Source organism: Podarcis melisellensis (assembly GCF_964234715.1).
Source record: "Podarcis melisellensis genome assembly, chromosome: 4".
Classification (NCBI taxonomy): Eukaryota; Metazoa; Chordata; class Lepidosauria; order Squamata; family Lacertidae; genus Podarcis; species Podarcis melisellensis.
The window spans coordinates 103,481,411-103,492,314 of NC_138531.1; the positions used below are offsets into that span (position 1 = coordinate 103,481,411).

The window sequence follows — 10,904 nt, forward strand, 5'->3', positions numbered from 1 at the left end:
CTGCTCTGGTTTGCCAGAAGCGGCTTAGTCATGCTGGCGACATGACGCCCGGAAGCTGTACGCTGGCTCCCTCAGCCAATAAAGCGAGATGAGCACCGCAACCCCAGAGTCGGTCATGACTGGACCTAATGGTCAGGGTCCCTTTACCTTTACTAATCCTGGCCAAGAGGGAGGATGTGAGGTCTTGGTGCGTGATTGAATTCTGACCCTTAACTTAGTATTCCTCACAGTTTTGAAAGCAGCAGAAACTGGAGCTGAACCTTGGCTCACCCCCCCCCCCTTAAAGCAGAGAAATGTTAGTGTGCAATAAGAAAATAACTAAACCTAGCAGTTCTGTAGCTCTGGACTTCACTTGCAGAACTGGGGAGAGTGAATAGGGACCTCTTTGGGGGATGCTCTGTTGCTTTTGAACATAGGAGTTCCTGCTGAAATCCCTGCTCAGCCCTGAAGCTCTTGGGATAAATGATGTCCCTGCGCTTTCATTTACTGCAACCGACTCTCTCCCTCTGGACTTCTGCTGTCTGCAGGTCCTCTCTTGGGACTCTGAGGTAGGGAGGAGGAAGAAGACATATAAATTTCCCCCGTTTGCTGACCTTCAGTGGCTGCCTTCTCATGAAGTGCTCTGGAGAAGTCGCTTTGAGGTCCATCTTCCATCAGGGCTGAAAAGTCCCAGATCGGACTGTTTATTGCCTTATGCTTGCTAAAAGCAGGAAGACGTTGCACAACCTTTTTGGTGACTGAGGTAAGGGGAATGACAGAACCGCCTGGCAAGAGCAAGCAGGCAAACACTCCCAGTGGACAGGCACTGGCAGGATAGAAGATGGTGAAGATTCAGGACAGATAAGAGAAATTTCTTCTTATCTCCCTCTCACAAGAGGTAGTGATGGCCTCCTGCCTAGATGGCCTTAAAAGAAGATTAGGCAAATTCATGGAGGAGGTGAGGGCTATAAATGGCTCTTAGGCACCCTCAGAAGCAGCAATGCTCCTGAGTGCCAGTTGCTGGAAACCCCAGGAAGGGAGAGCTGTTCTTGTGCTCAGGTCCTGCTTCCCCATTGGGGTATCTGGTTGGCCATTGTGAGAACAGGAGGCTGGAAAAGGTGATCCAGCAGATTCCAATAATAATAATAATAATAATAATAATAATAATAATAATAATAATACCCCGCCCATCTGGCTGGGTTTCCCCAGCCACTCTGGGCGACTTCCAACCGAATATTAAAAACAATACAGCACCAGACATTAAAAGCTTCCCTAAACAGGGCCGCTTTCAGTTGTCTTTTAAAAGTAAAGTAGTTGTTTATTGCCTTGACATCTGACGGGAGGGGGTTCTACAGGGCAGGCACCACTACCAAGAAGGCCCTCTGCCTGGTTCCCTGTAACTTGGCTTCTTGCAGCGAGGGAACCACCAGAAGGCCCTCGGAGCTGGACCTCAGTGTCCGGGCAGAACAATGGGGGTGGAGACGCTCCTTCAGATATACTGGACCGAGGCCGTTTAGGGCTTTAAAGGTCAGCACCAACACTTTGAATTGTGCTCGGAAACATACTGAGAGCCAGTGTAGGTCTTTCAAGACTGTTGTTATGTGGTCTCAGCGACTGCTCCAAATCACCAGTCTAGCTGCCGCATTCTGGATCAGTTGCAGTTTCCGAGTCACCTTCAAAGGTAGCCCCACGTAGAGCGCATTGCAGTAGTCCAAGCGGGAGATAACACAGATGCTGTCAGTTTAGCTGGACCTCAGGAGTTTGGACTCATGAAGACTGTCTGCCAGCTGTCCAGTCTCCTCTGTGTAAGCAGGGAAGCTATGAAGAACAGGAAAAGCCCAGCCCCACCCAGAGCTTTCCTGGGTCAACTCACTAGGCCATCTGCACCAAGGAACTGGTAGAGTTTATATTGTTTTTCTTTGGGTTCTGCACTTGCCGTAAGTGCACTTCTCATCTGTTTCTTATCCAAACAGAGTGACTGGATCAAAGGTATGAGCTCCGCAGCCCATGGCAGGATTAATTAGGAAACGGGTGGGAAATAAAGGGGACGCTATTGTAATGCCATTTTATGAATTTACTTTGCAAATGCCGCAGGGTGTAGAGATCCGGACGCCTCCCCTCGAAAACAAGGTTGCAAAGTTGGAAAAGGTCCAGAAAGGGGTGAAAAAAATGATCCGGGAGATATGGCAACAACTTCCCATATTTGGAAAGGTTGCAGGAGGATTTGGGACTTTTTAGTTTAGAGCAAATATGAGGAAGAGGCAACATGATTGAAGTTTGTGGGGTCTGGAAGGGTCACGTCCACCTACCTGGTCACATGCAAAGGAAGGATGCTCCAGACCAGGTGTAACAGGAAGTCCTCCTGGCTGGAGCAACATCCCCCCTGTGAGTCCACTCTAGGCAAACAGGAAATGTTGTATTTGACTGCTTATGTCACATCCCACACGTGGCAGCTAATGGAAGGTTGAGCAAGGGGGCATTCTGCAGTCGCCTCTGCCTCAGACCTCCCAATGTACCTCAGCCAACTCACAGCTCAATAGTGGGAGGACCTGGGTGGAAGCAGAATGTGTGAATGTGTGTCTACAGATCATGCGCTGGATGCTGCTGGGCAGGGGGAGGGAATGGCTGCTCACCTGGCTGATGCTTGCACTTCCTTCCATTTTCACAGGGCCATCAAGAGAGAAACATCTCCCCGCCATGGCAGCTGTCAATCGCTCCAGCTTCACCATTGCCAAGTGCATCCTGGTTGGTGTGGAAGGCCTGGAGGAATCTCAGACGTGGATCTCCATTCCCTTCTGCTTCATGTATCTCCTCGCTCTCCTGGGCAACGGCCTCCTCCTCTTCGTCATCGCCAAGGAGCGCAGCCTCCACGAGCCCATGTTCCTCTTCCTGGCCATGCTGGCCGTGGCTGACATGACGCTGTGCACCACCACCATGCCCAAGACCCTCAGCATCTTCTGGTTCCACGCCCAGGAGATCGCCTTTGGGTCCTGCGTCACCCAAATGTTCATCATCCACTTCCTTTTCGTAGCCGAGTCGGCCATTCTCCTGGCGATGGCGTATGACCGGTACGTTGCTATCTGCGACCCGCTGCGCTACACCACTGTGCTGACACCCTCATGGATTGTGAGGATCTTGGTGGCTGCAGTGGTGAGGGCCTTCTGCCTGATGGCCTCCTTGACCTTCCTCCTACTGCGGCTGCCCTTCTGCGGCCGCAACGTCATTTCCCACACCTTCTGTGAGCACATGGGCATCGTTAGGCTGGCCTGCGCTGATATCACGCTCAACATCTGGTATGGACTGACTGTGGCTCTCTTGACCACTGGGGTCGACACGGTTTTGATCGCCATTTCGTACGCTTTGATCCTCCGTGCCGTCTTCCGCCTCCCGTCCAGGGACGCCCGGGCCAAAGCCCTGGGGACCTGTGGCTCCCATGTCTGTGTCATCCTAATGTTTTATGTCCCAGCCTTCTTCTCCATCTTCGCGTACAGGTTTGCAGCCAACAGCATCCCTCGCCCTGCTCACATCCTGTTGGCCAATGTCTTTGTCACTGTGCCCCCTATGCTGAACCCCATTGTCTATGGGGTGAAAACCAAGCAGATCCGCGAGTGCCTGGTTCAGCTGCTCTGGCGGCCTGGGAAGTGGCGCTGAGGAATCCAGGAATGTGTTCAATTACTTTATTTTATTTTTGCCTGTAGTTGTTGTTGTTTCAATCAAGCACTGTGTAAATTTTATAAAATACATGAAATGAAATTTAATTGGGATGTTGCTCAATCTGCAGTATCAACAAACCACAGGGTCTTGCTGAATTTTTGGTGGAATTGTCAATAGAAAGACAGCTTAAAATGCAAAAGCTATAACTAATATCATCATTAAAAAAATCAACAAAATGCAGGATAATGAGACATCATAAACGAATTTTTGCATATACATGAAACCCGCTTCAGATCTGAATTGGATAAATTATAACCCACTGGTTTTCTCTTATTATTGCAGCTATTTCATTACTAACTGTTTCTCTGAAGGAGTCAGATTGTAATGGGTCAAAAATTATGATGATGATGATAAGACACATTCATACAAGCCAGACCATATTATATGCTGAAGGTGCATCTGTGTGCTTCATTATTCATTTGTACAATAAAATCATGCCCAATAGCATGAAAATGGCCGTGGTCCTTTTGTCCTCTTGTCCCCTTGGTCTTATGAGATGATTTTTCTAATAGCTCTGTTCGCCACACTGCATATCCTACGCCATGGGTAGGCAAACTAAGGCCCAGGGGCCGGATCCAGCCCAATCACCTTCTGTATCTGGCCCGGAGATAGTCTGGGAACCAGTGTGTTTTTACATGAGTAGAATGTGTGCTTTTATTTAAAATGCATCTCTGGGTTATTTGTGGGGCATAGGAATTCGTTCATTCCCCCTTTCCCAAAATATAGTCTGCCCCCCCCCAAGGTCTGAGGGACAGTGGACCGGCCCCCTGCTGAAAAGGTTGGCTGACCTACGCTCAGAATGGTGTCTGCTCTGCAGACACAGGTGGCACTCAAGAGAAGCTCCCTGGGCAATGATGAAGGGGCACCTCCCAGATAATTCAGGAACTGCAGGGACTCAGCACCCTTCAAAGGCAGTGCATGACCCTGCCATCACCCCGTGCCAATAACTCTCCCTGCGCTCTCGCTCTCTCTCTGCGACCTCTGCTCTTCTTCACAACCACATTTCAAAATTCATGGAGGCGGAAAGGGCTCTTGATAGTTGGAGGCAGCGATGCTTCTGAAGGGCAGTCGCTGGAAAACACAGGAAGGGAGAGAGCTCCTGAATCCTGCCTGAGGGCTTCCCACTGGGGGCAACTTGTTGGTTACTGCCTGTGCAATTTTCCTAGAAAAAGAGCTGCCGGAACTCACCATGAACTTCTCCCTTGTTCTCTTATAATGGCAATGGCACCCACTTGAGAGGGGCCTGAACTGAGTTCCAGTGGGGGGCAAACCCTGGTTACTTTGAGAACAGGGCACTGGAACTAGATGAACCTAGGTTCCTCCTAGGTTCTTATGTAGGTATCCTGCCTGGACGTCCCCTTTCCCAGTTGCTAAGCAGGCTGCGCCTCTTTCGCCAGTCCTTGGCAGCGGGTAGCAGATGGTTCTCCTCTCTCCCTCCACCGCAAAGGGCTCTGCTGGCAGTCTTAGGGAGAAGGGGCTGGCACGGACAGGGAAAGACAAGGGTGGGGGTGGGCAGGCAGAGGTTTCCATGGCAATGCAGAGGACTCCCATCCCTTGGCATGCAAATGCCAAAGGAGCAGGCAGGAAGGAAAGAGCTCAGACAGGTCCTGTTAATCTTTAATTCGAAGCCTGGATGCCCCACTGCAGCTGGGAGCTCCCCATAGCACGCCCCCCCTGCTGGAATTCCCAGTCCGGAAGCATTGAGACCAGTGCCACTTCCTTCCCCAGCGGTGGTGGGGCTTTTCTGCCCGTTCTCTTCCTAGCAAAGGCATTTCCTCACCTCCTGCTGCTCAAGGCGAGCCAACTGGCCTTCACTCACGAAGGAGAGCCCCTGAGAACTCAAGAGCAGCCACCCTGAAAGTAAGTCCTGCTTGTTGCTTTGCTTTCATGCCCTGAAAACTCAAGGTGCTTAAACAGCTGCCCCTCGGGCTTGTTCTATCCTCACTGCAACCCTGCAAGGGAAGGGATGTGGCTCAGCTTTTCTGTCAGGCATGGCGGAGGTCCCAGTTCACTGGCAGAGCTCTCACATTTCCTTCCCAAAGCCCAGTGCCTTGCTTACCGGTTTTGGAAAGGCACCAAATGTTGTTGAGGGCCACAGAAAGGCCTTGAGGGCCACATGTGGCCCTTGGGCTGTGTGCTGGACTCCCTGAGCTAGATGGACCAAGAGGCTGGCTCCGTATCAGTCAGCTTCCTACATTCCTATGTTTGGTGGAGACAGGATGACTGGCCCGAGATGGGGAGCAGACAATGCTTGGCCCTGAGAGACAGGGACCTGGGACACCAGGGTTCAGATCTCCACTTGGCCGTGAAGGTCACCCACTGAGCAATGACAGTGCAGAGGCACCAAGATCCTTCCCATCGTGGCTCTGCTGCCAACTGATGAGGACACTCAGGGCAGGAACGAACTTCTGTGAGACCGTTCTGTGCGTGGCCCTGGGAATGGAATGTAGGACCATGAAAGCATCATTGTTTGTCATGTGCTATTACGGGATTTTTCCTGAGCTATGGGGAGACCTATTCAAAGCCACCTTCTGGCAGTGAAGGACTGGACTCAAGTCTGGCTGAATTCACCGAGAAAGCAGAGTTTGCCTTACTTGCATGAGAACCTCAGAGGTGTCTGGCAGCTGAAACAGGCCAAAGAGATCCAGTTAGATGCCGCACAGAGAAGCAGACCAAGACAACAACATGGGGCCCCCAGGGAGGCTAATAATGCTCCTAGGATTTAATCTTTGTGTCTCTCAGCGGCTGGGGATAAGTGGGCAGGGAGTGCAGAACTTGTTCCTTTGCCCTGTTTCCAGGACACGTCTAGAACAGCCTGGGGCACCCAAATAATTATTTCGTTAATCATTTTTAAAAGCTGTGCAGGGAACGGAACACCTAAATGCGTCTTGTGTTTCTAATTTCTGGACATCCCTCCCTCCTCCCTCCCTCCCTCCTTCCCTTCCAAAAGGCTTGCCCAAAGGCTGCCCCTGCCTCCTGCTGTAACAACAGGCTGTGTCTGTGTCTCTCAATGGGGCCAGAAGCAGCAGATGGGGAAGTGCCAAGCACCAAGAGAGCCCAGAAAAGGTGTGAAAAGGTCAAAGGTGAGACCAACGCTGGCAGCTATCAAACAAACCCTTGTAGCTCTGGACAATCAGGATCAGGGAACTCTTCGTACTGGCTTTCCACAGATGTACCAATTCAGCTTGCTGAAAGAGAGTAACAGAATCATAGAATTGTAGGGTTGAAAGGGACACCAAGGGTCATTTAGTTCAACCCCCTGCAATGAGGGTGACCATCCAACCTCTGCTTTATTGTTGTTGTTTAGTGGTTTAGCTGTGACCCCATGGACCAGAGCATGCCAGGCACTTCTGTCTTCCACTGCCTCCCGCAGTTTGGTCAAACTCATGCTGGTAGCTTCGAGAACACTGTCCCACCATCTCGTCCTCCGTCGTCCCCTTCTCCTTGGGCCCTCCATCTTTCCCAACATCAGGGTCTTTTCCAGGGAGTCTTCTCTTCTCATGAGGTGGCCAAAGTCTTGGAGCCTCAGCTTCACGATCTGTCCTTCCAGTGAGCACTCAGGGCTGATTTCCTTAAGAATGGATAGGTTTGATCTTCTTGCAGTCCATGGGACTCTCAAGAGTCTCCTCCAGCACCAGAATTCAAAAGCATCAATTCTTCGGCGATCAGCCTTCTTTATGGTCCAGCTCTCACTTCCATACATCACTCCTGGGAAAACCAGAGCTTTCACTATACGGACCTTAAAAGCCACCAAAGAATGAGAGTCCACAACCTCCCAAGCGAGCCCATTCCACCGCCAATAGGCTTTTACAGTCAAAAAGTTCTTCCAAATGTTTAGCCAGAATCTCCTTCCTTGTCATTTAGATCCATTAGTTTGGGTCCTGCCGTCCAAAACTGCAAAAAGCCAAGCTTGCTCCATCTTCCATGTGATAGCCCTTCAGATATTTGAAGATGGCTTTCTCATCACCTCTCAGTCTCCTTTTCCCCCAGGCTAAACATCCCCAACTCCCTGAACCGTTCCTCATAAGGCTTGGTCTCCAGACCCTGGATCATCTTGGTTGCCCTCCTCTGCACAGCTTGAAAATATCCTTCTGAAACTGGGGTGCCCAGAACTGGACACCAGAGTCCAGGTGGGGCCTCACCAAGGCAGAATACAGGGGTGCTGCTACCTTTTCTTTTTACCAAATAATTTTTATTAGTTTTCCAACTTTGTTAAGAAATTCAGAACAAATTAATTCAAATTCAACACATATTTAAAGATTTGCATTACACACACACACACACACACACACACCCTCAAAGTGCTGCTTCTCCTTCCCTCTGTTCCTGCTTACAGTCCAGTGGTGCTCTTACTTCCTTGATGTGGTCCTGCGGGCTATTGATTTTGTAATCTTTCTCTCTTTCTCTCTCCCTAGGAGCAGGAGACACCAGTGGAGAAGACCTTTCGCCTCCCATCATCATGGCTGCTCTCAATGACAGCAGCTTTGACCCCGTCACGTTTGTCCTGACTGGCATCCCTGGCATGGAGAAATCCCACGTGTGGATTTCTGTCCCCTTCTGCCTCATGTACGTCGTGGCCCTCCTGGGGAACTCGTTCCTCCTCTTCCTCATTGCCACGGACCACAGCCTTCGCCAGCCCATGTGCCTCTTCCTGGCCATGCTCTCTGTGTCGGACCTCCTGCTGTCCACGGTCACTGTGCCCGAGATGCTGGTCATCTTCTGGTTCGGCTCCAGGAAGATCTCCTTCGATGCCTGCATTGCCCAGATGTTCTTCACCCACTTCAGCTTCATTGCGGAGTCCACCATCCTGCTGGCCATGGCCTTTGACCGCTACGTTGCCATCTGCGATCCACTGCGCTACATGGCCATCCTGACCCCATCGGTGATTGGGAAGGTGGCCCTGGCGGCCGTGGTCAGGGGGCTGTGCATCATGTCCCCACCCATCTTCCTCCTCAAGAGGCTGCCCTACTGCGGCCACAGCACCATGCAGCACACCTACTGCGAACACATGGGCATTGCCCGCCTGGCCTGCGGAGACATCACCATCAACATCTGGTATGGCTTCACGACGACCCTCCTGTCCTCAGGGGTGGACGTGGTGCTCATTGCCTTGTCCTACGGCTTGATCCTCAGGGCCGTCTTCCAGCTCTCCTCCAAGGAGGCCCGCCTCAAGGCTCTCCGCACCTGCGGCTCCCACATCTGCATCATCCTGATGTTCTACATGCCTGCCTTCTTCTCCTTCCTCACCCACCGCTTTGGCCACAACATCCCCAGCTGCATTCACATCCTGCTGGCCAACCTTTATGTCATCGTTCCTCCCATGCTCAACCCCATCGTCTATGGGGTGAGAACGAGGCAGATACGGGAGCGAGTCACCCTCGTGTTCTCGCGGACAGGGAGGTGGAGGTGCTGCTAGAAGGCTGTGCTTTGTGCATCAGCCCCCCGAACCTTTGCGGAAGGTTGCCTGAGATATGGAGACCCTCCTTCATGAGAGAAGGAAGGTAGGCAGCTGAGAAATTGGGTGAGCAGGAAGCTATGGTGCGATTCTTACCCGGCTCTCTGCTCTCAGTTTCATAGAGCTGGGGGAAAGTTCAGAAAAGGGCAACCGAAATTATCAAGGGGTGAAATGACTCCCCAACAAGGAAATGTAGCAACTTTTGTGAATATTTAGTTTACGAAAACGAAGAGGTGCCATGATAAAATTGTATTTGGCATGGAGAAAATGGATAGAGAAACGTTTTTCTCCCTCTCACCTAACACGATGGAGATCTAATAAAGCTGAATGCTGGAAGATTCATGGCAGATAAAAGAAATGACTTTTTCCGCACAGAGTTAAACTGTGGAACTCATGCCCACCAGACGATGACCACCAACCTATAAGAGGATTAAACAAATTCACAGAGGAGATCATCAACGGCTCTGCCCTGCTTGCACAATCAGAGGCACCAATGCTTCTGAATACTGGTTGCTAGAAACCACAGGTGCTCTGTGCTCAGATTCTGCTTGATGGCGTCTCGTTAGGACATGTGGTCAGCCACTGTGACACAGAATGTGACACAGCCCTAAGCTGTGATACTGAAAGTCCATTGGAATTGGGAAGCCTCGTTGTTAAGTGGTAGAGCCCCTGCTTGGAATGTAGAAAACTTAAGGAACGGCGGGGGGGGCGGGAGGGGGAGTCACAGGGTTAAGAGAATCCCGTTTTATGGATTTGACATTGTTTTTGTGCACAATTTTCTTTGTGGTTGTTATTGTATTGGTTATTGTGTGTTTTTGTTTTGTTTTTGTTATTTTTGTTGAAAATTTAATAAAAATATTATATATATATATATATATATATATATATATATATATATATATATATATATATGGTGTGTGTGTGTGTGTGTGTGTGTGTGTGTATGGTCCCAATTTCAGTTCCCAAGGGCACCTCCAGGCTGAAACCCATGACAGCCACTTCCAGTTGGTGCAGCAGAAGGAACAACCCTAAGCTGTGTGGAACAATGGTTTGACTCAAGAGAAGGTAAAGGTAAAGGGACCCCTGTGTCAGCATCGCCCTTGAGCCAGTACCACCAACTGGACTCATCCACTCAGCCCCGACTGGGCTAGGCGAGCTGGGTAGCACTTCCAGAGACCACCTTCTGGACAGGAACAGGTCAAAGGGCTGTGGACTCACAGCTTAGAGTTGTGAGCACCGGATTCACTCCAACAAGAAGACAGTCATCGCATAGCAGAGTACAGCAGAGTCTAGCAGAGTATATAAACGACTTGGGGAGCAGCTCTGTAGAATAACTTCTTTTATTCTATCTACAGCTATTATACAGCTATGTACAGAGCTTGACGAGGTCTAAGCATAAATGAATGCTGCACTACACTGAGTGTCTGCAGCTGCTCTTAGCAGCAACCTTATCTCTACACACGATCTGTAACACTCAGTCTCTCTCTCTTCACTGACTGACTGATTTGGTGCTGGAGTAGAATAAGTAGAGAGCAGAACACGCCTCCTCCTCTCTGGAGAATCAGCAGACTCATCAGGAGATTCTTGGATATGGGAGGGGTGAAATCTCCTCACCCTGACCGTTAGGTCCAGTTGCGGACAACTCTGGGGTTGTGGCGATCATCTCACTTTACTGGCCGAGGGAGCCAGCATTTGTTTGCAGACAGCTTCCGGGTCATGTGGCCAGCATGACTAAAACACTCCTGGTGATCCAGAG

The 10,904-nt window shown here is 50.4% G+C and overlaps 2 protein-coding genes across 2 annotated transcripts; both read left to right on the forward strand.

The window, feature by feature from the left end:
• Positions 1 to 2,653: 2,653 nt before the first annotated feature.
• On the forward strand, positions 2,654 to 3,739 carry LOC309369267 (olfactory receptor 52Z1P-like). Its single transcript, XM_081910078.1, has one exon. The coding sequence runs from the start codon at positions 2,677 to 2,679 to the stop codon at positions 3,628 to 3,630; it is 954 nt and encodes a 317-aa protein (XP_081766204.1). The 5' UTR covers positions 2,654 to 2,676; the 3' UTR covers positions 3,631 to 3,739.
• A 1,741-nt stretch (positions 3,740 to 5,480) lies between these two features.
• On the forward strand, positions 5,481 to 9,749 carry LOC309369265 (olfactory receptor 52B2-like). The gene is made up of 2 exons (XM_081910075.1): positions 5,481 to 5,553; positions 8,109 to 9,749. Exon 2 carries the CDS (start codon positions 8,153 to 8,155, stop codon positions 9,107 to 9,109), a length of 957 nt encoding a protein of 318 aa, XP_081766201.1. The 5' UTR covers positions 5,481 to 5,553; positions 8,109 to 8,152; the 3' UTR covers positions 9,110 to 9,749.
• The last annotated feature ends 1,155 nt before the right edge of the window (positions 9,750 to 10,904 follow it).